The 27,214-nt window shown below is 38.7% G+C and overlaps 1 protein-coding gene across 2 annotated transcripts; it reads left to right on the plus strand.

Annotated features, from left to right (window-relative positions):
* LOC135105627 (protein shuttle craft-like) lies at positions 1–27,035 on the plus strand. Of its 2 annotated transcripts, none has more exons than XM_064013969.1 (14): positions 1–58; positions 4,123–5,886; positions 6,818–7,043; positions 10,878–11,041; positions 11,292–11,488; positions 11,665–11,943; positions 12,172–12,311; positions 14,550–14,763; positions 15,307–15,537; positions 16,419–16,600; positions 16,951–17,158; positions 19,559–19,711; positions 23,995–24,092; positions 25,304–27,035. In XM_064013969.1, the coding sequence occupies exons 2-14, from the start codon at positions 4,131–4,133 to the stop codon at positions 25,413–25,415; spliced, it is 3,960 nt and encodes a 1,319-aa protein (XP_063870039.1). In that variant the 5' UTR covers positions 1–58; positions 4,123–4,130; the 3' UTR covers positions 25,416–27,035. The 2 variants fall into 2 exon arrangements, with proteins under 2 accessions (XP_063870039.1, XP_063870038.1); XM_064013968.1 differs by having other exon boundaries at positions 19–162.
* The last annotated feature ends 179 nt before the right edge of the window (positions 27,036–27,214 follow it).

The raw sequence follows: 27,214 nt of genomic DNA on the forward strand, positions 1-27,214 counted from the left end.
ACGAATATAAAGGTCCGGTGAGGCTGGAGTGGAGACAACAAGTGTAGCCGTGATCCAGGTGAGGCTTGTCAACACTCACAGCTTGCCTCCTTAAGGCGGCGACACACGACCTTGCTGGATGATGCCCTGGCCCATGATGACCTGTGCCAGTGCGTCCAGCTGGTGAGTGCCATGTGTTAGCTGGCCGAGTGTCACTGTGGCGTTGAGTGACGTAGTGTCTCGTGTCTGTCACATTCAGGGATGGAAAAAATTAATTTTATTGTTTTCTCTTATAACATAATATTTTATGCTTGTTATTGCTGGCGGTTATCTACTGACTCCAATAGTTGTTGTATTTGTTCATATCATTATTTTTTTTTTGGATCTTTAACTTTTTTATTAACCATTTTTTTTTTCTTCAGGTGGTGCAACTCCCCCCCCTTTTTTTTTTTTTTGTATGTACCTTTTGTACAATTTCTTGTTTTTTGTTATTTTCTTGGACGGGTAACAATCCTGTAGTTTTCATGCCTGGCAATGTTTGTACTCATCCTGACAGACTCCCACAGGAACCTTTAGGGAGTCACATTGTTATCGTGTTATGTTTGGGTACTGAAACTGTAATGATATAGATCCCTTTTTTGAAGTTATTTTTTAGTTTGTTATCAAGATACCCACAAAACTCTTGAGATTCCTTAAAAATGCTCATATGGATTGAGGGTCTCGAAGAAGTCAAGTAATCTAATGAGTTATTCAATATATAAATGCACTGTCAGACTCAGGTTATAGCCACAGTTATCATCAGCAGTAGAGCTGCCTTTAGAATAATGAAGGGCAGTTTTAAACCAGGATAAGTTCCTGTGGAGAGAGTATTGATGTGCCAGACATGTGTTGGGTGCTCCACATTACAGTGAAAGTCCCTTAATCTGGACAGCAGGGAATGGGACAAATTTGGACTCACAAAGTGATATCCCTAGAACACAGGTAATATACAGGGTGTTCTGTGAGGAAATACACACATACTCACATCAATGAAAAGTCAAGTCATTCTGAGTCAGAAGTAATTTATGGTCATATGCTTGTAATTTGCTTGTTTAGAGGTTACTGGACACTTAAATATTGATGTGCAACAGTGGCAAAGTGGCTACACAGGCTGTGCTACAGCACAGCATCCAGCTGGTTGCTGTTGCCATATGGAGATTGCTACAATGATACATGTTTTTTTTTATTTCATCTTATCTTTATTAATGAGAATCTTGATGTGTGCTAAAGTAACATTCTCAAGATGGCAACACCCACTGCTGCTGCCCTACTTCCCTCATTCCCTTCCCCTTGCCAGTCCCCAGCCATTCATATCTTAATTAGAGATGTATTAGATGTTAGAATTTGGAGATCCACAGATGTGGATGTGTATGTGGATGTACTCTGTAATCAGTAATGTATAGAATATATCCATGTAGTGCTGATGCAGATGTGGTTGTTGATATTTATTTCACAAATGTGGATGTGGATATGGATTGTGGATGTTTCACTTATCAGAACTGTGGATGGAGATGTGGATGTTTTGAGGATGTGGATGCAGATGCAGACATCTGATACCTCTGTAATTTAAGTGTCTTGTAACTTCTAAACAAATGGCAGTAAGGCATTTGACCACAGAATATTTTCCTCTTAGAGTGACTCGATCTTTCATTTCTTTGAGTATGTACCTTCCTCACAGGACACCCTGCATACATATTTCTGACATGGAATAATATTGTGTTGGCCATTAATCAGTCTAACAGTCTACTCAATAATTTCAGGAAGAAAATTCAGGTGAAAGCATTTACAATTACAAATGCTTCTTTCATGACTTGTAAAAAATAACTTGTAGCATCTAATCGAAGAAGTCTAGGTAAACCCTGCCATCTTGCACCATGTTTACCCAGCACAGCCCCATATATTGTTCTGTTCTCTGCCAATTGTTTACAGAAGCATGTTTAACCAGTTATGAGAGAAGCCTTTTCCATTGAGTCATTAAGATCCAGCTTTTTGTTCTTTGTGAGACTCATGAGATTCAAGTCATCTGCTTTAATCACCTGGTTGGCTGCCCTCTAAAAATTTTTAACTTACATTCAGGTCTTGGAAATGTACTGTTATTTAGTGATGCTTTCTTCTTTGATATTTTATTGATATCACCCATCTTTGTTCTCTGTGCTCTTTTAAAATTTGTTTTTCCTATCCATCATTCATCTCCTTTACCCTTTTGCTGTCTTTGTCAATTGACTTGCTGATCTCCATTCATCATTGATGGTTAACCTTTCATCCCTCTCTGTTATTGTTAATGTTTCTTAGTAATTTCAGATTTCTTGCTGAAAATCCTCCAGGACTTCTTTGATTGGAGATTTTAGATTGTATGATTTTTCTTCTTTCAATCCTTTGCTTTCGTGTAACATTGTAGCAGTACTCATTCTTATTCTGATCTTTGCTCTGATCAGGAAATGGTCTAAGTTTACATCTACCTCTTTCCATGCTCATGATTATGTAAGTGATCACACTGTCATGGGACTGGAGGAGCTTGATTTTATAAGCAATCGTAGCTGTTTGAGGGTTAAACTTCTCTTTATATCCATAGACACATTCGTTTCCTTCACGGCTCATACAAGTGATCTTATGAAATGCTTACTCTCAGAACCCCCTCTTTCTATCAGTCTCTCCATGTTTATTGAGCACTCTACTTAGATTCACTCTCCTCCCTTTCTCATAACTACCTCTCACCTACATATGTACAGCTGGCACACTTCCTAAGGTGACCAATTGCTTGTGCATTCTTCACATAATTTTTTCACTACTTTTGGCTCTATACAATGTCCAAGATGAAGAAGCCAACTAGTTTGAGGAAGGAGAGAGACTGATGTGCAATTGAAAGTTGTTGGGGACAGAGAGAGGACACAGATAGTCAGAAACCAATTAAGTTAAAAAACTGAGGTTCCACTGTGTGTATATATATATATATATATATATATATATATATATATATATATATATATATATATATATATATATATATATATATATATATATATATATATATATATATATATAGATAAATGTTGTATGTGTGTTTAGTAATTCAAAACTACTGCTACATATTCAAGTGTTGGTCTTATAAATGTTGTGATTACTTATTTTATAATTTCCTTGTTTATGTATCATGTTTGCCAACAAGTGATGCATGTTTGTTATTTATAAGACCTTCTGGTGATAACATGCTGTTTATTATTATACTGAAGTCTTTTTCTTTTTCAAATGCTTGAATTGTGTTATCTCATTTATAATTTTGATCAGGCCTCTTTGAACTTCTGCCAAATTTGTATGTGTGTGTGTGTGTGTGTGTGTGTGTGTGTGTGTGTGTGTGTGTGTGTGTGTGTGTGTGTGTGTGTGTGTGTGTGTGAATAGATAGAAAGATAGATAAATATTGTGTGTGTGTGTGTGTGTGTGTGTGCGTGCGTGCGTGCGCGCGCGCCCATATGCGCACACACTTATTAGAGAGAGAGTTTGTGACATAAAGACTCGTTACAAAAGATAATACAGATCTTAACCTTGTTTTTGGTAATGCAATGCACTTTTGTTTGTGCACTTGCTTCATCAAGTCTGGAGGTGCCTGTACATCACATGCTGTCACAAATTTCATGCTAACTGCCCAAATGATTGTGCAAACTGCATACCTCCTGCCCTCTTGAACAAGGCTTTCCTCTTTCTCTTACCCCTATTCAGTCTACCTCCCTAATGGAAGAGTTAACCATTATTTTCAGTCTTTCATCCCTTTTATAGGTAAACTCTGAAACTTTCTTTATTTCTTTCTACCGGTGACTTGGACTCTTTTCAAGAGGAAGATTTCAAGGAACTCAATGCAAAACTTATGAACTTATGAACTCAACTTATGAAATGCTGATCTGCATGTTTATTGTACTACTAGATACATGTGATAAAAATGCCATAACAAATAATTGTTTAACAAAAAACATTCTGGAACCAGTGAATTTGTAATGAAATGTCACTTATTTACATGTGTAGGAAGAAATGTAACTGTCTAATTAGACCAAGAAACTGATTAATTACAGTTTTTATTATTCAAAATTATATCAATTTTATATTATATTTCAGAGAACACCATGGCTGAGGGCAGTGGTAACAGGTACCCTGGGCAGGCCCCAGGTTACTACACCGGGGGCTACCCAGTGCTTCCCTCGGGTCAGCCTCCTTCACTACCCATGCAGATGTTTCCTTCTCCTACAACTCATACAGGAATGTTCATGTCACAGTTTGCACGGGATATGCAGTACAATCAGTACCCAGGCCACAGTACCCAGTATCCAAGCCACAACAGTACTCAGTATCATGGTCACAGTGCGCAGTATTCCATCCATGGCAACCACTTTCCTGATAACTCAAACATCCAGACCAACAGACATTATGAACCCAGTCCTCAGTACTTTGGTAATAGTCATTACTCTGGTAATGTACCTTTTCAGGACCGGACTAATATGCAAAGCCAGGCAAAGTACATGACACCCACTAGTCCAATTGCTTCAGTGTCATTTGACAATAGCTATTCAAGACCTAATGCCAATGTTATATCACATCCTCACACTACAGAACAGCACAATGAAAGCAGAGGAGGACATAGCCAAAGTAGATTCAGTGGAAGATCTGGCCAGAATGTAAATGCAGGCATGAACTATAGTCATTTCACTGCAGATCCGGAAGTATCAGTGGCACACAGTGGAAGCAATGTTACCAAGGATGCTCAGTATACAGGAAGAAGGGAAAACCATGAAGTGGCAGTTGAAGCATCACCAGGTTCTGTAAATAATACAGCTGTCAAAAGTGCCACTGCTCCAACAAGTTCCTTAAATAAAAGTGCCAGTGAAAGTGGAGTGTTTAGTGGCCCAAGTGACAATGGGGGGGCTCGATCTAAAGGCATGGTAAGGGGACGCGGAGGAAGAGGTAAGCGTGGTGGCAGAAAAGGTAGCTACGTCTCTGAGAGGCCAGGACAGCAGAATTCTAATGGATATAGTTGGTATGATAGTCAAGAAAATCGAGCAGAGGAACATAAGCGAGAGAGAGACAATGCCTTAGCAGAAACGGCAGCCTTCATGAAGAACCTCAGCATTAAGAAAGATAATTCAAGTCCTCAGCATGACATCACAGGTGACAGAAGGAACAGGGGACGAGGGAAGTATGACAGGGGAGGAGGAGGAGGAGGAGGAAGTGGTGGGGGTAGATACCAGAGGGATTATTGTAGTGATGACAAGCAAGGCAAAGAGTGGGTCAACAGGCAAGTGAGAACAGAGGGTGAAAAAAATTCCTATGAAATGCAGAATAACTATACTAAGTTAAACAACAACAGTCAAAGAAAAGTGCAACCAACTGATAACCTACAAAGTGCTGATGAATGGAAGCCATATCCTAATAGCAAGGACTCCACTAGGACTGCAGAAGGAAATGATAATAAACAGAACACGGACTTCCTTAGTGAAAATGAAAGAATGACTGCATCCACTAAGTCGGGAGGAAATGCAAGGCCTGCCAGAGGTCGTGCTCAGGGAAAGCAAGAAAGGAAACTATGGGACAGTAGACATGCTGGTAATTCTCCAACCAACACTAATTCTGGGAACAAGAGCCACTTATCTCCAGATAGCAGATCCAAGGAGGAAAACAGCACTGCACCACCTGGAGGAATGAGTGGCAAAGAAGATGAGGAGAGCCAGCGTGACCGTCTCTCGGACCAGCTAACAAAAGGGACATATGAGTGCATGGTGTGTTGTGACCGCATCAAGCAACAGCATGCCATATGGTCCTGTTTGGCATGCTTCAATTGCTTCCATTTGGGGTGCATCAGGAAATGGGCTAAGAGTTCAACTGGAGGTAAGTGAAAACCTGTCTATTTAACAGGTTTTGTTTGGTAAAAATTAATTTGTTTTCACAACATAATATCTTAGCTCGGACAAGTAACTAACACACCCAACTGATGTTATTACATGTACTAATTATGTATATGCAATTATTTATGCCTAAATCTCCTCACTCAGCACAGTAAGACATGAGTTATACCCTCTTTCAAGATCATTTCATGAACCTTACTCCCCTTCACCATGGAAATGGACAGTCCAGTGAAAAGGAAACTTCTACTGCTGGTGTACATGCAGATTCTCAGTTTTGCATGGAGATGGTTCTGTCAGTGGGCTTGGGTCCAAGTACATGTAGTTGTGTTTGTACTTGTATTCAAGTACACAATATCATGTACTTGTACTCGTACTCAAATTTAACATTTCTGTAATATTTTGCACTTGTACTCATACTTAAACTCAAAGTACTCAACAATTTTATGAATAGAGTACAAGCAACAAAATTCAAGGTGTAGTGCAGCATTTGACATGTGGGTGGAGGTAAAGTCATGGTAACAAAAGTCTGTCCTTGGTGAGGCCAAGGACAAGGTGGCATGAGTTGGTGACAGTGAGGTGATGAGGTGTGCCAGCTGCAGTTGGAGATATCTTACTTCAAGTTCATAGTCTCAGCTGCCAGATATCCCTAGCATCATTCTTCTTGTAGAAAATAAAATGTGGACAAGTTTAAATTTCTCAATTTGTGCATATCTTTCTTTATTTTGGGATCAATGTATTTTCTCATTCTTTTTCCGTTTGATGGATATTATATACATGTACTTTATATACAGACACTCCCTAACTCATGAATAAGTTAGATTTCAGACGGCTGTTTGTAAGTCATTATGTTCTTAAGTCATTATTTTGTAAAAAAAAAAAAAAAGTTTTGTATGAAATGTATTTTAATATTTTAGATGGTGGCTGGAGGTGTCCTGCCTGTCAAGGATCAACTCCTAAGGTTCCTAATGCTTATATGTGCTTCTGTGGGAAAATGAGAGAACCAGAATGGAATCGGAGAGACCTGCCACACTCTTGTGGAGAAATGTGCGGACGGAGACGCAAGATTGAATGGTGCATACACAAGTGTACCCTTCTTTGTCATCCAGGTCCTTGTCCACCTTGCACAGCTTATATTAGAAGGTAGGTTTTTATTGTTATTTTTATTATTACTATTTATTTGATCTATTATTTACTTATTTTTATCTTTTTTATTCATGTTGTTTATTTGTATACATATTTATTTTCATCAATTCTTATAATTTATTTTTTATGAAATCCTTTTTAATGGTTGTAAGTGAAAATACAAACTCTCCCTTATAACACACAGGCCAGGGATGTAGATGGTAGTCCAAAAGGTGTCAAGATTGTTCGTTGAAAATAACCAGTTCTGTTTACAGATATCTTCTGTAGGTCACTTCCACAGTGTTTTTTGCCTCCAAAGGCTAGTTGGTTTGTCAGGAGCATTCCACATGTCTTTAGGCAAGAGACCATGAAGATTTATTTATTTATTTTTTTTATATATATGTATATAATTGTATAGGAGGGACACCAGCCAAGGGCAACAAAAATCTAATTAAAAAAAAGCCCACTGTGATCCCGGTCCCCAAATAGGGTCTGAAGTGGTGCTCAAAAATTGAAGGATAAGTGTCTTGAAACCTCCCTCTTGAAGGAGTTCCAGTCGTAGGAAGGTGGAAATACAGAAATAGGCAGCGAGTTCCAGAGTTTACCAGAGAAAGGGATGAATGATTGAGAATACTGGTTAACTCTTGCATTAGAGAGGTGGACAGAATAGGGGTGAGAGAAAGAAAGGCATGCAGTTAGTAATATCAGAAGAGCAGTTAGCATGAAAATAGCAGTAAAGGATAGCAAGAGATGCAACACTGCAGCAATGAGAAAGAGGCTGAAGACAGTCAGTTAAAGGAGAGGAGTTGATGAGACAAAAAGCTTTTGATTCCACCCTGTCTAAAAGAACAGTATGAGTGGAACCGCCCCAGACATGTGAAGGGTACTTCATGTATGGACGGATAAGGCCCTCGTACAGAGTTAGCAGCTGGGGGATGAGAAAAACTGGTGGTGACGTCTCAGAACGCCTAACTTCATAGAAGCTGTTTTAGATAGAGATGAGATGTGAAATTTCCAGTTTAGATTATAAGAAAAGGGACAGACCGAGTATGTTCAATGTAGATGAGGGGGCTAGTCGAGTGTCATTGAAGAAGAGGGGATAGTTGTCTGGAAGGTTGTGTCGAGTTGATAGATGGAGGAATTGAGTTTTTGAGGCATCGAACAATACCAAGTTTGGTCTGCCCCATTCAGAAATTTTAGAAAAATCAGAAGTCAGGCGTTCTATGGATCAATGGCATGAATTGTTTACTTCCTGAAGGGTTGGAGGTCAATGAAAAGACATGGAAAAGTGCAGGGTGGTATCATCAGCATAGGAGTGGATAGGGCAAGAGATTTGGCTTAGAAGATCATTGATGAATAATAGGAATAGAGTGGGTAATAGGACAGAACCCTGAGGAACACCACTGTTAATAGGTTTAGGAGAACATTGACTGTCTACCACAGCATCAATAGAACAGTCAGAAAGGAAACTTGAGATGAAGTTACAGAGAAAAGGATAGAAGCTGTAGGAGGTTAGTTTGGAAATCAAAGCTTTGTGTCAGACTCTGTCAAAAACTTTTGATATGTCTAAGGCAACAGCAAAAGTTTCACCAAAATATTTAAAAGAGAATGACCAAGACTCAGTAAGGAAAGCCAGATCACCAGTAGAGTGGCCTTGACAGAATCCATACTGGCAATCAGATAAAAGGTTGTGAAGTGATAGATGTTTAAGAATCTTCCTGTTGAGGATAGATTCAAAAACTCTAGATAGGCAGAAAATTAAAGGAATAGGACGATAGTTTGAAGGGTTAGAACGGTCACCCTTTTTAGGAACAGGTTAAATGTAGGCAAACTTCCAGCAAGAAGGAAAGGTAGATGTTGACAGACAAAGTTGAAAGAGTTTGAGTAGGCAAGGTGCAAGCACAGACGCACAGTTTTGGAGAACAATAGGAGGGACTCCATCAGGTCCATAAGCCTTCCGAGGGTTTAGGCCAGCAAGGGAATGAGAAAACATTTATTAGGTAGCATGAAGTAGTCAGAGGATGGAGGAGAGGGAGGAACAAGCCCTGAATTGTCTAAGGTAGTTTTTAGTAAAGGTTTGAGCAAAGAGTTCAGCTTTAGAGATGTGATAGCAGTGATGCCATCTGGTTGAAATAAGGGAGGGAAAGAAGAAGCAAAGTTATTGGAGATGTTTTTGGCTAGATGCCAGAAGTCATCAGGGGAGTTAACTCTTGAAAGATTTTGACACTTTCTATTAATGAAGGAGTTTTTGGCTAGTTGGAGAACAGACTTGGCATGATTCTGGACAGAAATATAAAGTGCATCAGATTCTGGTGATGGAAGGCTCAAATACCTTTTGTGGGCCACTTCTTTATCATGTATAGCACGAGAACAAACTATGTTAAACCAAGGTTTGGAATGTTTAGGTCGAGAAAAAGAGTGAGGAATGTATGCCTCCAGACACTATCACCTCTGATATGCGCTTGACACACAGAGACAGGTCTAGAAGCAGTAGTCATTCCAAGGAAAATCTGCAAAATACCTCCTCTAGTTCCCCAAACTAGCAGAGGCAAAATTCCAGAGGCAAAATTCCAGAGGCACCTCCACTTAGTGGGGTCCTGAGGAGGGATTGGAGTGATAGGACAAGATACAGATATGGGATTGTGATTGGAGGAGCCCAATGGAGAAGAGAGGGTAACAGCTTAAGTAGAAGGATTAGAGGTTAGGAAAAGGTCAAAAATGTTAGGCATATCTCCAAGATGGTCAGGAATACGAGTAAGGTGTTGCAGCAATTGCTCTAGGTTGTTGAGGATAGCAAAGTTGAAGGCTAGTTCACCAGGTTGGTCAGTGAGGGGAGAGGAAAGCCAAAGCTGGTGGTGAACATTGAAGTCTCCAAGAATGGAGATCTCTGCAAAAGGGAAGAGTGTCAGAATGTGCTCCACATTGGAAGTTAAGTAGTCAAAGAATTTCTTATAGTCAGAGGAATTAGGTTAGAGGTATACAGCACATATAAATTTAGTATGAGAGTGACTCTGTAGTCGTAGCCAGATGGTGGATAACTTGGAAGATTCAAGAGCATGGGCACGAGAGCAGGTTAAGTCATTGTGCACATAGACACAACACCCAGCTTTGGATTGAAAATGAAGATGGAGAAAGTAGAAGAGAACAGAAAAGGGGCTACTGTCAGTTGCCTCAGACACCTGTGTTTCAGTGAGAAAAAGATGATGAGGTTTAGTAGAGGAGAGGTGGTATTCTACAGATCGAAAATTAGATCTAAGACTGCGAATGTTGCAGAAGTTAATGAAGAAAAAGTTGAGGGGGGGGGTGTCAAGACACTTAGGATTGATATCAGAAAAGCAGTCTGACCTGGGGACACTTGTGGTCCCCTCCCCAGATGGGGACTCCGAGGTTGGTGTAGGAGTCGCCATGATAATTTTGAATTTTCAGTGAAGGGTGTGTGTGTATTTAGGTGCTTATAGTTTTGTGTGAAGGAAAAGAGTTGTCTTTAGAGGGCAGGCTGTGACTGCCCCCTTGTATTGTGAGACACAAAGAGAAATGTTCTGTGAGGTCACAACTGGATTTAATGATAAACTCACAGCATCCCCTGATCCAGTGCTTTAGACCTCACTGGGAGTAATTATCATTTCGGTAGTTGCCTACTGCCTCCTCCCATGGAGGATGTGAGCAGTATTTTCCAAGTAAGAAGAGAACTGTACTCGTATTGTTCCAATTATGTCTTTAAAGGTAGATAATAGAAAGGAGAAGGCTTGAGATACAGAGTGGTGGGTATTAAATAATAATAGGTCATAGATTCATAGATCAGAGATCTCCAATTAGGCAGTAACAGTAATCCTCTTTGTTCTTCTCCGTTAGGTCATGTGCTTGTGGAGCACAAACACAGGATGTGAAGTGCAGCCAAACTGAGCCATTTGTGTGCGGTGGGGTGTGTGGCCAGGCTCTTCAGTGTAAAGGGCACAATTGCCAGAAGCTTTGTCATGAAGGGCCTTGTGGAGACTGTGAGGAGAAAATCTGTCAGAGTGAGTGAGAGAAAATTAATTTTGTGCCTTAAGGTGCCTGTGTAAACACTGTTAGAAGACTTAAGGCATCTCTGGATCAGAGTTAACTTTACCATTTGAATTTTGTAAAATTTTGTCCCTTACTCCTTGAATGATAAAAATAATGATAACATTTGTTTCATATCTATTTAGTCAAGCCTCTGTCTTGCCTGCTGTTAAATAAGTAAAACTATTTATGAATGGCTCAAGTAATGTAATGTCAAAATTTCAGCATGTCATTGTGGCAAAAATGTTCAGATGGTTGCTTGCACTGAAAGCACTTACGGAACTACAACGTATTCGTGTGAGAACAATTGTGGCCGCTTGCTGGACTGTGAGAACCATCGCTGTGAAGCCAAGTGCCATCCGAGTGAGTGCCAGCCTTGTGAGCTGGCAGTGCAAACCATTACCCGTTGTCCATGTGGTAAGGTAAGTACATACTTGTACATGATTCTGTTAAGACTTCAAATGATCAAGTGTCAGTGTTGAGTATTTTAAAAACTTACACAAAGATTATAAATTTGCAATAAAATGCATCTTTGCATTGGTATCTTTTTTTGTTTTGAATTTTAATTTATCATTAGTCTGACAGCAGATGATTTCAGGTTCCACTGGAAAAGCTGTATGAACGAGATGGAGCTATTCAGCGAAGGTCCTGTTCAGATCCAGTACCCACCTGCAGCCAACCCTGTCAGCGTGTCCTCAAGTGTGGTGTGCCAGGTTCTTTTCACGAATGTCAGGCTCTGTGTCATGAGGGTCCTTGTCCACCCTGTCCCTTGGAAACTCCAGTCAAGTGCCGGTGTGGTGCCATGGACTGTAACGTTCCGTGTTCTGAGCTCACTACAAAAGCAGATGAAGCTACTTGTAAAAAGCCATGTAAGAAGGTGAGTTTACTATTTACTTATCATTTCATATATATTGTATAATGAGCATCTTAAAGCTACATTGAATTGTTTGAAGTGGAATTCATGTGAATGCTTATCAGTGATTCATATTATTGTTCATAAAATATCTATATATGAGCAAGGATTTCCAGTTATATGAAAAATTATAAAACTATGATATAAGATTTTCAATAACTTTAAAGAACATACACTCTTATGTTTGACCAGCTACGTCGTTGTGGACGTCACAAGTGTAATACCCGGTGCTGCATAGATCTGGATCACTTATGCACTCTGGTGTGTGGGAAACTTTTGAGTTGTGGCCTTCATAAGTGTGAAGAGCCATGTCATCGGGGTAACTGTCCAAGGTAAGGAAACATTGTCAAAGTAATGACCATCAGAGGTGAATTTAAGAAACTACAATGGGTGAACTTGAATTACATAGACAATGAATTACATAGAGTGTAGTACTTTTGGTGTGTTCTATTTCTCTTACGTATTTTCTATATTGACATAATGAAGAATTTGTTGCCGTGCTTTTTATTGAGTATTTTAAAGTTGTGGCAAAGAGTAATATTTTGTATTTTCTCAGATATTTGGAAAATAGCTTTTGTATGGAAAAATATTTCATTACAATCAATTGTAATTTTATTTTTATTATAATTGGACTTGCTGTTTTAGTAATTACTTCATGAATGACAAACTATCCCTAAAAATAAGCAAGATAAGAAACTTAAATGCTTCTGCTTCATTAGTGTCATGGTAACAGGTTTGTATCTTCAATTCTCTTTAAAAATACCTTTCCATACACCTTACCTACCACACCCAATAGGCTTATAACTCAGTAATTAGAGCACTTATGCCAATCTCCTTTTCCTTTATACACTGGAACTACACATACACTTTCCCACTCTAATGGTACTGTGTTAGTCAGAAAACACATTTAACACTATAACTAATCACTATGCTTTACATTCCTTCAAACATTCCACTGCACATCCATCCATACTTGGTGACACTTTTCATCTCCCTCACTTCTGCCTGTACCTCCTCTATTATGTTTCATTTAACTTCCTTAGTACATTATTACATCCCCTAAATGTTCCAATCTCATGCTCTCTCTCATTGTCCTCATTCAGCAGTTTCTCAAAATACTCAACCTATCTCCTTCCTACCTCATCTTACCTAACCAAAATCCTCCTGTCCTGTTTTCACCTGTTCATCACTACCAGATGGTCTTTTCCTAATTTTCTTTACCTCTTTGCAGAACATTTTCTTATCCTTTTGAACATTGTTTGTTAACTTCCTCCCCCATCATAACATAACACAGTAACACTAAAGGACAAGTGGAAGTGAAGCAAGTAAGCGTTTCTGTATGTTATCTTGTGAAGCTTATGGTATAGGATCATCAGCTGTGGTAAAAGTTGAAGCAGTCCTTTTGCTGACAGTGATTCAGAGAAACAGATGTGCTTACAAAAAACAATGAAAGATGGAAAGAATGCAGGTCATGATTGAGTAATGAGTGATGACACAGTGTTTTCAACAGTGAAGGAGTGATTGTGTGGGCACATCTGACATGATTATGGAACAAGTTAAGGTGTTTCATAGAGAGTTTGGTTTAGAACACTGAATATACTAAGGGGTGGTTGCAGAGGTTCCAGAAGTGCTACAGTATTTCAGTGTGTAAGGTTTGTTAAGAAAAGCACTCAGCAAATGAATGCATTGACAAGTTTGCTACTTGTCAGACTTGTTTCCTGTTTCCAGATATTTGTGTTTAATTTTTCATTTAGTATAGTAGCTGCTTCATTTTTGTTAAGAACATTCTTTAGCACACCAACCACACTATTGAAATCTTCTTGGACATTTCTGGAGGTGTATTGGAGGTTTTTATCTGAGTTTGAGCTTTAGCTTTTGTTGGGAGTCACCCAGTATCAAGCAATAAGTGAACCTTGGTTAATCTGGGGAAATGCCTAATTCAGAATGGCTCAGGAACCAAGGATACCAAATTATTGGTGATCAACCTGTATTATGTAACTATGTCATTATTTAGATTAATGATATAATATAGTTTTTAAACAAGGAACTGATTTCAAGCAAGCAGTTTGTGGGGTGTTTCTTGAATGAACTGATTTAACATGTTTTTTTCGTTATTTTTCCCCAAAATATCCTATCTTGTGAGATCTTGCTTGAACTAATGTGTATATTGTTCAGATAATTTACATACAAGATGTATGTCAGGGTTGGATTTGGAGTTGAAGAGTCAGTGGCATATCTAATGCTTCCCAGTGCTGAAGTCTCTCTCTCTCTCTCTCTCTCTCTCTCTCTCTCTCTCTCTCTCTCTCTCTCTCTCTCTCTCTCTCTCTCTCTCTCTCTCTCTCTCTCTCTCTCTCTCTCTCTCTCTCTCTCTCTCTCTCTCTCTCTCTCTCTCTCTCTCTCTCTCTCTCTCTCATATTGACTCCACACTTCTGTTAAGAAGTAAAAATCATCTTTATATCAGTCTTGTTTTTTAGTTTTATTGAAATTTATCATGATATTTAAATAATTTTATTTAAAACCTAACCATATTAGGTATATGTTTACAGGTTTTAAGTGATATCTCTTTTTAGATGCTGGCAGACCAGTTTTGAGGAGCTGACCTGCCACTGTGGCGCTTCTGTGATCTACCCACCAGTGCCTTGTGGAACCAAACCCCCTGCCTGTGACAATCCTTGCAACAGGCCCCAGGAGTGCCCCCACACTGCCACTCATCTGTGCCATCCTGATGAGCCTTGTCCACCTTGCACTATGCTAGTTGACAAGCCTTGCTTTGGAAACCACAAGGCAATTATTATTATTATTTTTCATTGATGTAGCTGTGCTTGATAATTGTATGCAAATATGCTTTGTTGTTATCATCATTATTGGTAATCCTGTGTACTATAATGAATAAGATAAGGAGTCAGATAGGGAAGAGATAATCTACAAGAAAATATATCAAGAAAAACTGGGCATACGGTTACTGGATCTGAGGAACCAAAAGTTTCATTCATTTAGTATGATTCCTTCAACACAGTATTTCACAGGTTGTATAATCTTTGGTCACCTTGATGTTTGTAAAACTCAAAGTGAATGAAATCATGTTTTTTCCATATAATTATAACCTCTTGTCAATGAATGATTGTAAATTGACACTTCCTTAACATTTAGTAATTTGTATGTGATTGATCTTTATTAGTTTGGTGCTATCATCAACAAGAATTTGCAGTAACTGTAGTATTGGCCAGCATTATATTTGATGTATTTGTGTGTGTGTTTATATTTAGATGTGGCATCCCACTTTATTGGGAGAAAGCAAGATATATGAACAAAAATTTACATCCTCAGATGATGCGCCGAACTCTGTGTTACTTGAATGCTGTATCATGTGGTGGAATTTGTGGATTTCCTCTCCCATGTGGTCTTCACAAGTGTCAGCGAGTTTGTCATGAGCAGCCTTGTGTACCTGAGGGTATGCTGTGTACTCAGAAATGCAGCAAACCTCGAGAAACATGTGGACACCCTTGTGCCACACCCTGTCACAGTGGACTGTGTCCTGACACTCCTTGCAAGGAAATGGTAAGAAAAAGAAAAGAACAAATCATTGCAGTGCAACTAAAGCTGACCTCTTGCTTGTTTCTGCTAGTGTAAATGGATCCAGTGCTTGACTTTGTCAGAGCCAGGTTCAGAAGTGAGCAGTTCACTGACTTCCTTGTTTTGTCTAATGAAAACAGTTGTCTCTGCAGTACTGTACTGTGTTGTCAGATGCCTGATAAATATACAGACTATGATGGCATAATGTGAGTAATAGAGTTGCATGAAAATTATGACACAAATCAAGAAATAATCCATATAATAATTGCCAATGGAACACAGTGATTGTGTTGGTAAAGAAATGGCATGGTGAGTGAGGCTAAGCTGTGCTTCACTTTAAACATGGTAGTGAAACAACAAAAAAAAGATTCTGACAACACTTAAAATATCATCTAAATAGTGTTACATTTATAATTCTTTTGATGATAAACTTTTTAGTAGATTTGCTACCTTGGTTTTTGCTATGGATGATTTGTAGCCTGTCCACAAAATGTGCAAATGATCTCTTGTGCAAATGATCTCTGTCTGAGAGAAGGTTCTGCTCTTTCTTAATTTCTCTTTTTTTAAACATAAAAAAAAATAAATAAATAAATATGTACATATATATAACAAGGCTGCCTTCCCCAAAAAGGATGGTATTGAAAACAAAGCATACAACTTTCACATTCATACTCACTCACACCACTCTCTTAGCCACTTGGCCTGTGATGGAGAAGAGAATGTACTCCTACCTTCACTGTATGGTTATCAGTTGCACAGCTTGGACAGTTTGGTATGGAGCAAGGCTCCTTCATAGCAAGTATCCTCCTCTACCATACCCAATCACATAATTTTCTTATGCCTCATTTAACTTTTTCAACTTGCAGGTTCAGATCTCATGTGAGTGTGGTTTGAGAAAAGCAACACTGCAGTGTTCTGAAAATGATCGTGAGTATCGAGCATTGGCTACTTCCATGTTGGCTTCTCAAATGCAGAACATGAACAATGGCTGTACTGTGGACCTTTCAGAAATATTCACTGCAACAGCAAGGCCAGACAAGCTAAAGAGGTGGGTTATATTGACTAATAAACCATGGTTTGTCACATTTGTTTATGTGATTTGGCGGTTACTTTTGTCTGGTAACCTTTGAAATTAATTTGAATTAGTGTTGGATAATTGAAAACTGGTTTATAATTAAATCAAAGAGCTTTTTTGCCTGGTTTATAAAATCATGATACCTTGTTCTGATAAATTATTCAGAGATCCCCTCCATACTTTCATGAAGCTATTTGAAATTCATAGGAGGGTGAACAAATCTCAGGCTGTTGATCTGAGATTTTAGAATTAGAAAGCTCAAAATTTTGATTAGTTTCAAGTTATGCACAAAATGTTATATATGTAATTCTGACCTTTGCCAGACTGCCATGCAATGAGGATTGCCTAACAGAGCAGCGGAACCGCCGACTGGCTCTTGCTCTGCAGATTGAAAATCCAGAGGCCCGAGAAAAGCTGGGCAGCTCTTCCACACTTTATTCTGAGTTCATGAAGGAAGAGGCCCGCAAGGACCCTAATTTGGCAAAAATGGTTCATAGTGCTCTGGAGGACCTGGTGCTGAGGTCCCGGGAGGTATGAGACCTGATCATCAGTTATCATTATTATCATTATCATTGTCATGCTATCTTTGAGGAAGTGTATGGGGTTTATCTGTGGGTTCTGGCTGTAAAATGCCAGAATTATGTATATCACTCCATGAAAAGTTGTATAATAGAATATTAATTTTACTTGAAGAATGCTCCATACTAAATAATTTGGAACATGAAGGTAAATTAGTGCTTCTCATTCATCAGAGATATATTTTCAGACTTATCAAATTGCACTAAAATCTATAAGTCAGCATTCTATAAGTTGGAATTCCACATAAGTCAGCAAGGCAACAAAATATTCAGTCCAAAAAAAATCCGAAATGCAATTTCTGCAAAATTTTTCTAAGTTGGTACATTGCTGACTGAGTCAAGCCAGGCCAAACTCAGCATAACTTATGCAGTAACTGCTTCACTCTCATCCCAGCAGCCATGCACATCATTCTGTGTGGTCCAAGGGAAAAGAAATTGATTGATAGCAATGATAAGGGAAAACATGAAGATAAGAGAAAACAAGTGGAATAAATTACAGACTGTTCATAGAAAATGAGGATCAGATTATTGGTGAGTTCCTTTCAACAACAGTAATTTTGAAACAAGAAAAGGAATACTATGCTGTTATTGTAAGAAAAGAAAAAAGTACAAGGAAAGATTAAATGATATTTGAGAGACATTAAAGCAGATCAGGTTGTAAAAGAAACCATAAACATGACTGGATCAGGGAGGTGCTGCTGCAAAGACTAAACCCTCCAACCTTCAACCAGTACCAGAACCAGCATCCCTTCTTGGCATCATGTCCTCAGAGCAAGGTGCAAGGGAAAAAGAGGATGAGACTGGAGACCCTGAACCTGCAAGAGAGATGTCTGAGGGTTTTTAGTGATGTTTCACAAAAATTAGGATTTCAGTGAGTTGTCAAAGGCTGAATCCCTAATGTGTCAACTTATGGAGGTTTTACTGCAGTAGAATTTTACTAATATGGCAAAGAAGATCCACTCACCTAAATATGTTTCTTTTAGGTCTTACTCCTTTTATTGCATAATCATTATTTTATTTTTTTTAACTGCAGTATCCTCTTGAGTTTTGCAATTGCTTTCCTCTGAAGGTATAGTATTAAACTCTAGGATTATGAAACTAGGTTTATTGAAATCACTGGAAAAGCATATTTACTCCAGCCACATGGCCTAGACCTGTGTGAATGTGTGTGTGCATTGGCATCACATCTAAAACAGTGTGTGTGTGTGTGTGTGTGTGTGTGTGCGTGCGTGTGTGTGTGTGTGTGTGTGTGTGTGTGTGTGTGTGTGTGTGTGTGTGTGTGTGTGTGTGTGTGTGTGTGTGTGTGTGTGTGTGTGTGTGTGTGTGTGTGTGTGTGTGTGTGTGTGTGTGTGTGTGTGTGTGTGTGTTCTCATATCTGGCATTGTGACAGTGCATTGCCTTTGCATAAAAAATTGTGTGAGTGTGAATATTGTGAATATGAGTGTTGTCCTCACATCTGGTGGCACATCAGTGTGGCAGTGCAGTGCCATTGTATCTAGAACTATGTGTGTATGTGTGTGTGTGTGTGTGTATTTACCTAGTTGTATTTACCTAGTTGTGGTTTACAGGGAGTAATCTCATAGTATCTCGTCTCTATATTTATCCATTTTGGACATTTTTTATCCATCCATGGACAGTTGCAGCATTGACAACATCTTCACTGAGTTTGTTCCATTTGTTCACACTTCTGTGAGGAAAACTATACTTTTTGATGTCTCTTCTACAGTTAACTTTCTTCAGCTTTTTACTGTGTCCCCTTGTACTCTTTTTGATGTCTCTTCTACAGTTAACTTTCTTCAACTTCTTACTATGTTCCCTTGTACTCTGTGTGTCTAAATTTACAAAACATTCTTTGTCCACATTTTCCATACCATTTATCATTCTATAGATGTTTATTAAATCCCCTCTCTCCTATTTTCAAGGATAGGAATTTCCAACATTCTTTATCTCTCTTCATAGGTCAACTTATTCAACTGCGGAACCATCTCAGTGACTGCTCTTTGTACTCTTTCAAATTTTATAATATTCCTCTTTATATGAGGAGACCACACCACTTCAGCATATTCCAATCTTGGTCTTATCATGGCAATCAACAACTTTTTTTATCATTCCTTCATCTAAATATGAAAATACCATTCTTATTTTTTTTAACAAATTCATTGTCTCTCCAGTAATTTTATCAATGTGTCTGTCTAGAGTCAAATTTTCAGTAACTGTTACTCCCAGATCCACTTCCTCTTTTGATTTCTGTAACTTTACACCAACCATCCATGTGTGTGTGTGTGTGTGTGTGTGTGTGTGTGTGTGTGTGTGTTGTTAACTTCAAAATAATAACAAAACACTTTTCTTCCAGTCTAAACAGAAGAGTTGCATTCATTCCTTCCCCTCAATGAACCGAGAAAAACGCCACTTCATCCATGAATATTGTGAACATTTTGGATGTCAGAGTGAAGCCTACGATGAGGAACCAAACAAAAATGTGGTTGCCACTGCTTATCGTGGAATGGTTAGTATTACCACATTAATTTTTTTTGGAGTTATAAAAGGATATTTATTTAACCAAGTTCATGGAATTTTAGATTACTGCTTGTTAATAATTATGTACGAGTATGTACAGTCACCAGCAGTAAACTTTTTGCCACTCTTGGGCTATTAATTACTCAATAGTGACACCTGTCAACTACCCACATCAACATCAATGTCAACGTCAAGCGGGTGGAGCCTTAAGGATTAGTTTTTGAGGAATACAAAAGCCTTCACCTGGTGGGTAGTTGACATGAGTCACTACTGAGTAATTCATAGCCCAAGAGTGGCAACAGGTTATTTTTTTGAATTTTTTTTTATGTAGGAGGAACATTGGCCAAGGACAAAAAAAAAATCCAATAAAAAAAAAAAAAGCACTGAGATGCCAGTCCCAGAAAAGGTTCCGAAGCGGTAGTCAAAAATTGAAGTGTCTTGAAATTCCAGAGTTTACCAGAGAAAGGGATGAATGATTGAGAATACTAGTTAACTCTTGCATTAGAGGGGTGGACAGAATAGGGGTGAGAAAAGGAAGAAAGTCTTGTGCAGCGAGGCCGCGGGAGGAGGGGAGGCATGCAGTTAGCAAGATCAGAAGAGCAGTTAGCATGAAAATAGCAGTAGAAGACTGCTAGAGATGCAATTTTGCAGTGATGAGAGAGAGGCTGAAGACAGTCAGTTAGAGGAGAGGAGTTAATGAGACGAAAAGCTTTTGATTCCACCCTGTCTACAAAAGTGGTATGAGTAGAACACCCCCCTGGCCATGTGAAGCATACTCCATACATGGAGGGATAATGCCCTTGTACAGAGTTAGCAGCTGGAGGGGGGGGTGAGAAAAACTGGCAGAGACATCTCAGAATGCCTAACTTCATAGAAGCTGTTTTAGCTAGAGATGAGATGTGAAGTTTCCAGTTCAGATTATAAGTAAAGGACAGACCGAGGATGTTCAGTGTAGAAGAGAGGGACAGTTGAGTGTCATTGAAGAAGAGGGGATAGTTGTCTGGAAGGTTGTGTTGAGTTGATAGATGGAGGAATTGAGTTTTTGAGGCATCGAACAATACCAAGTTTACTCTGCCCCAATCAGAAATTTTAGAAAGATCAGAAGTCAGGCATTCTGTGGCTTCCCTGCATGAAATGTTTACTTCCTGATGGGTTTGGCATCTATGAAAAGACATGGAAAAGTACAGGGTGATATCATCAGTGTAAGAGTGGATAGGACAAGAAGTTCTGATAGAAGGTTGTGAAGTGATAGATGTTTAAGAATCTTCCTGTTGAGGATAGATTCAAAAATTTTATGCAAGGAGGAAATTAAAGCAATAGGATGGTAGTTTGAGGGATTAGAGTGGTCACCCTTTTTAGGAACAGGCTGAATGTAGGCAAACTTCTAGCAGGAAGGAAAGGTAGATGTTGACAAACAGAGTTGAAAGAGTTTGACTAGGCAAGGTGCAAGGATGGAGGCACAGTTTCGGAGAACAGTAGGAGGGACCCCTTCAGGTCCATAAGCCTTCCAAGGGTTTAGGCCAGGGAGGGCATGGAAAACATCATTGCAAAGAATTTTAATAGGTAGCAGGAAGTAGTCAGAAGGTGGAGTAGAGGGAGGAACAAGCCCTGAATCATCAAAGGTAGAGTTTGTAGCAAAGGTTTGAGCAAAGAGTTCAGCTTTAGAGATAGATGTGATAGCAGTGGTGCCATCTGGTTGAAATAAAGGAGGGAAAGAAGAAGCAAAGTTATTGGAGATATTTTTTGGCTAGATGCCAGAAGTCACGAGGGGAGTTAGATCTTGAAAGATTTTGACACTTTCTATTAATGAAGGAGTTTTTGGCTAGTTGGAGAACAGACTTGGCATGGTTCTGGGCAGAAATATAAAGTGCATGAGATTCTGGTGATGGAAAGCTTAAGTATCTTTCGTGGACCATCTCTTTATCATGTATAGCACAAGAACAAGCTGTGTTAAACCAAGGTTTAGAAGGTTTAGGACGAGAAAAAGAGTGAGGAATGTACGCCTCCATGCCAGACACTATCACCTCCATTATGCACTCACCACATAAAGACAGATTTCTGACATGGAAGCAGTAGTCATTCCAAGGAAAATCAGCAAAATACCTCCTAAGGTCCCCCCCAACTAGCAGAGGCAAAATGCCAGAGACACCTTTGCTTAGGGGGATCCTGAGGAGGGATTGGAGCGATAGGACAAGATACAAGATTGTGATCGGAGGAGCCCAATGAAGAAGAGAGGGTGACAGCATAAGCAGAAGGATTACGGATCAGGAAAAGGTCAAGAATGTTGGGTGTATTTCCAAGACGGTTAGGAATATGAGTAAGGTGTTGCACCAATTGCCCTAGGTCGTTGAGGATAGCAAAGTGGAAAGCTATTTCACCAGGATGGTCAGTGAAGGGAGAGGAAAGCCAAAATTGGTGGTGAACATTGAAGTCTCCAAGAATGGAGATCTTCACAAAAGGGAAGAGAATCAGAATGTGCTCCATTTTGGAAGTTAAGTAGTCCAAGAATTTCTTATAGTCATAGGAGTTAGGTGAGAGGTATACAGCACAGATAAATTTAGTTTGAGAGGCACTCTGTAGTTGTAGCCAGATGGTGGAAAACTTGGAAGATAAAAGAGTGTGGGGATGAGAGCAGGTTAAATCGTTGCGCACATAAATGCAGCATCCAACTTTGGATTGAAATGAGGATAGAGAAAGTAGGAGGGAACGGAAAAGGGGCTACTGTCAGTTGCCTCAACACCTGAGTTTCAGTGAGGAAAAGAAGATGAGGTTTAGAAGAGAAGAGGTGGTGTTTTACAGATTGAAAATTAGATCTTAGACTGTGAATATAGCTGAAGTTAATCAAGATAAAGTTGAGGGGGGTGTCAAGACACACAGGGTCGCTATCAGAAGAGCAGTCCGACTTAGGGACATTTGTGGTCCCTTCCCCAGATGGGGACTCTGAGGTTGGTGTAGGAGTCGTCATGATAATTTTTAAATTTTTCAGTGAAGGGTGTGTGTGTGTTATTAGGTGCTTGTAGTTTTGTGTGGATGAAGAGAGTTGTCTTTAAAGGGCAGGCTGTGACTGCCCCCTTGTGTTGTGAGACACAAAGGGAAATGTTCAGTGAGGTCACAGCTGGCTTTAATGATAAGTTCACAGCACCCCCCCTGATCCAGTGCTTTAGACCTAACTGGGAGTAATTATTTTGGCAGGTACCTAAACAGTAATTACTGCTAGTAACTGTACAAGTATATATCAATACAGTTTCCTGCAATATGGTCCACTCACTATTGGTTTCCCCATCACTTGCCTCTGAGTCAAATGGCAGGCAGCTGTCACTGCATTTTAACTGTCAATGAGATTGATGAGCAATTATATCTTGAGGAAGATGTTGATCAAGACAGTGTCACATACTAGCATGGATTATAGTGATGCTGATCCTGATAATGTATTTGATCTGCAAATGAAGGAAGAGAAGAACTTGAGGCAGAATACTTAAGTGTGTTCCCACCACCTCCACACACTCCCTCTCCTTCACATGCTTCCACCTCATCTTCCCCATCCAAAACATCTGACTGACTCTATGCCTCCAGTACAAGGAAGAAAAAGGAGACACGGTCATCTTCATGTGCAAGGCAACAGGCATTTCTAGTCCCAAGTGATAATGATGTTGATGAATCTGATGACCTTGGCATTATATCCACACTCCAGCAATGCATTGATGAGCCATGCTGCTCATGGACAAGCCTATCTAATCCTTCATTGTCCACATGTTGCAAAACAACATTTAGCTGGGATAGTTATTTGTGAATGAAAAATATGCCCCTGTATGAATATGCTTTCATCATGCACATATATATCACAGATTATTATTTACTGTTACAAAATTAGCAGTAAATGACACATGTAGCACAATTCCAAAATTATACATCTGGCAGCACCAGAGTGAGCCAAGATGAAAGACTTTAAAAATGGTGATTTCAAACTTTTTCTTTTTTTATACTTCTGGGATAATTTTGAGTCATTTGGGATAAAAAAAAGAAAATTGATTTCGGGTGACCTGGATGAGTATAATGGATGTAAAAAGAAAGTCATATAGGAAGCTTAATTTATATATATATATATATATATATATATATATATATATATATATATATATATATATATATATATATATATATATATATATATATATATATATATATATATATATATATATATATACTAAAGGATGGATGTATATTTACTAGCTAAAAACATTTCTAAAAGTAAAGAATATGTTCATTTGGCAGTGTTACCTGCCACCTATCAGTGTGTTGACTGTGGTGCAGAGGGAACAGGGCCAGCGCAAGGTTCCAGCTCCAGTTTGGTCTCTCAAGTCTTCAGTCAGGTATGTTATTTTCTCCAAATTAATTGTATTAGAGTAAAATGCTCCTTCATAATAATTATGTATCATTTCCATATTGCAAACAGTTTAATGTTCTTGATAGAACAGATGGAAATTTTGTTACATAGGTGCTTTGTTGTGATGAAGTAGATTTTGTACATGCTACTTGTCAGGATGTTTCCATCTCACTTGTTTCTGAAACACCTCAGGACCTCATTATAAAAAATGCTGATTCAATGTCTGACCTCCAGGAAGGAACTCAACATGAGCAACCTGCTCCAAGTCAGTTAGTCCAATTAGCAGACTCTTGACATTGCTTTTGACCTGCCTTGCTTTCCTTAGTGGGGGTGAACTTAGACTCTTCCATTGGAATGACTGCTGCTTGGTTTCTGAATTGTAGTGACTATTCATCGCTAGCGATAACCCTGGAATGGGGTTTTGATCACATAGGACATATTCTTAGAGATCTTTGCACTCAGCTAATGCAGTCTGTGGTGTGTGGTCAACAGACAGGTTATGAAGTTTGCAGCAACTCGCTTCATGTTGAGTTCCCCTGTGAGAATGAATTGGTGATAATTCAAATGGAGTGGTGTTAATCATTTAGCAGTGGTCCTAATGGATAGTTCTGGTGCTGATGGCATCTGCCATCAGCAGAGAACCATTTAAAAGCCTGAGTAATGCTCATTGCACCTTCACCAAACACTTGGTTAAATATCTTGTGGATCAGTGTCAATTTTTACCTGAGTTTGAAGAAAGACCTGAAGCAGACACTGTTCCTTTAAATCTGTCATCCTCAAAGATAACCAATAAAAAAACAAAGTGCATATGATATAAAAAGTGACCTGAAAATTATGGGTAAAAAAAAAAAACATGTTTTCCTGTCACTGGCATTTTGTGTGAAGATACAGTTGTTTAGTACTCACTTGCATTCCAACTCTGTTTGCACTCCATGCGAGCTAAGAACTTTTGAATTGCACTTCACACAACACTGATTGCCTCTGAGGACAGAACTGTGCTACATAGAAGAAAGCTTTGTTATTGTTAGTCTTGGTCTTACACATTTAGGATCTTGACTTTTGAGAAATCCCTTCTTAGATGTTGGCTGGGCATTTGAGCAGTTAAATTATATAAATAAATTACATAAATAGAGGTAAGTAACTAGTTCATATTATAATTCTTAGACATTGGCAGTGATAATATTTTGTCCTTCTCAGTGGCAATGGTCAAGGCATGCAGAAGCTAGAGAAATTGGGTTCTGTGAAGAAAGAAGCCGATTCATCCACTACTAAGCCACCACCTATAGATTATTTTGATTTTGAAGACTAACACAGAGATATGAACATGAACATGAACAGTGGAGTGGCCTCTTGTGTTTTATATATATATATATATATATATATATATATATATATATATATATATATATATATATATATATATATATATATATATATATATATTGTGAGTGTGAGCAGAAAAATGTGATGACCACATGTACTCTTGTTTGCACTTAGACTTGTTTTAGTGCTGGTAGGTTTTTGGAAATTAAGAAAAGTGGGTTTGTTAAATCATGATATACTGATAAGAATGGAAATCAGTTCATACAATATTGTCAGTTTTCATTGAAATCTACTAGCATTTGCTATACCTAAGTTACAGAGCAAACAGTTGTGCATATATTATGTAGCCTTTTCTTTCATAACTAATGATTTATCATCTTATGTAATTTTTATGGTGAGACACATGTAACATTGATTTGTTCTGAACTTTATTTTGTCTTTGATGTAGAATTTGAAAACTTGAATTGTTAAAGTGTTTTGATGCTGGACTTAAAGTGAGGATAGACAGCAAGGCTTTCTTTTGAAAACAATTCTTTTTGCAGTGGATACTACTAAAAAATAAAAAAAAAAATTTTTAACTAATGAAGGACAGTGAGGTATCATCTGATATAGGTAATGTCTGGCAATGAATTATCACTTGGTAAGTATGAATTTTCATGTTTTAAATTTGAGAGAACATTTACTGGGGAAGTTATAAGTTCGTACTGGCCTTCTTTTGAAGAGTCTTTACCATCCACCTTAAACTAGGTACAGACATGGGTTGCTTGGCAGGTTCAGGCATACAAAAGTTCTCAGTGTACTGATATGACTACCTTTGGAGAACATAATAGTAAGGCAATCCTAAGGAGCATGATCATCAAAATCTGGTCGTAGAGCAATCAGTGATTCTGATGATTGCATACATTATTGGCACCTGTTAAGCTCCTTACATTTATGTGTTGATTTTATTAACATTTTAAAGTTTGATGCATAACAGCATTAGTTTCTGATGCTCCCTTCTCCAGTGTAGTAGACACCACTTGCCCAGGAGGTGTGTAGCATATATTATCTGTACAAAACCTTCATCCAAGCAGGAGGACTGTGATATTTACTCCAAGCTGCAGCCTAATGTATCGCATTAGATATTTTTCTTCTTAAATGTTACCAGATCTTTATGGCATAAGATGTGGAAAGGATCAGAAGTTTGTTATTAATCTGGCCATAGAGAACTTTTCTACCTGCTACTCAGCAGGCAGTGATGTGCCAGGTTCCTCATAAAAGACTTTACACTTTGGGGGGAAATATAATTTCACTGTCATTGGATTCCCTGCCTCAACTTTTCTGACATGTAACTCCACCCAACAGAGAGAGCAGTTGATGATGTGCTTATTATTAGTTACTTTTTTTTTTGAGACATTTCTATAACATTGCTATGGTCAGCCCAGACACAGTAAGCATCTAATGTCAAGGCATGCACCTACTAATCATTCTGTTTCATACTGAGCACAGGTATAACAAAACTTTCCTTAATTGTCTATTTATATCTTGTGTCATTATTTGCAATAATTATATATCATTGTATTTGAAACTATTATAAGTATCATCACAATTACATAATTACAATGTGTTTGACTTTATAACAAATGCCCTCCCTGCCCCCCCCCACCCCCTCTCTCTCTCTCTCTCTCTCTCTCTCTCTCTCTCTCTCTCTCTCTCTCTCTCTCTCTCTCTCTCTCTCTCTCTCTCTCTCTCTCTCTCTCTCTCTCTCTCTCTCTCTCTCTCTCTCTCTCTCTCTCTCTCTCTCTC

Source organism: Scylla paramamosain, chromosome 12, assembly GCF_035594125.1.
Source record: "Scylla paramamosain isolate STU-SP2022 chromosome 12, ASM3559412v1, whole genome shotgun sequence".
Taxonomy (NCBI): domain Eukaryota; kingdom Metazoa; phylum Arthropoda; class Malacostraca; order Decapoda; family Portunidae; genus Scylla; species Scylla paramamosain.

What these genes read in the sequence shown, in the direction of transcription:
- LOC135105627 (XM_064013969.1), top strand. Translation starts at nt 4,131, where the DNA reads ATGGCTGAGGGCAGTGGTAACAGGTACCCTGGGCAGGCCCCAGGTTAC. An exon ending in GTAAAAAGCCATGTAAGAAG is followed by an intron (nt 11,944 to 12,171) that starts GTGAGTTTACTA and finishes ATGTTTGACCAG; the next exon opens with CTACGTCGTTGTGGACGTCA. An exon ending in CTTGCTTTGGAAACCACAAG is followed by an intron (nt 14,764 to 15,306) that starts GCAATTATTATT and finishes TTACATCCTCAG; the next exon opens with ATGATGCGCCGAACTCTGTG.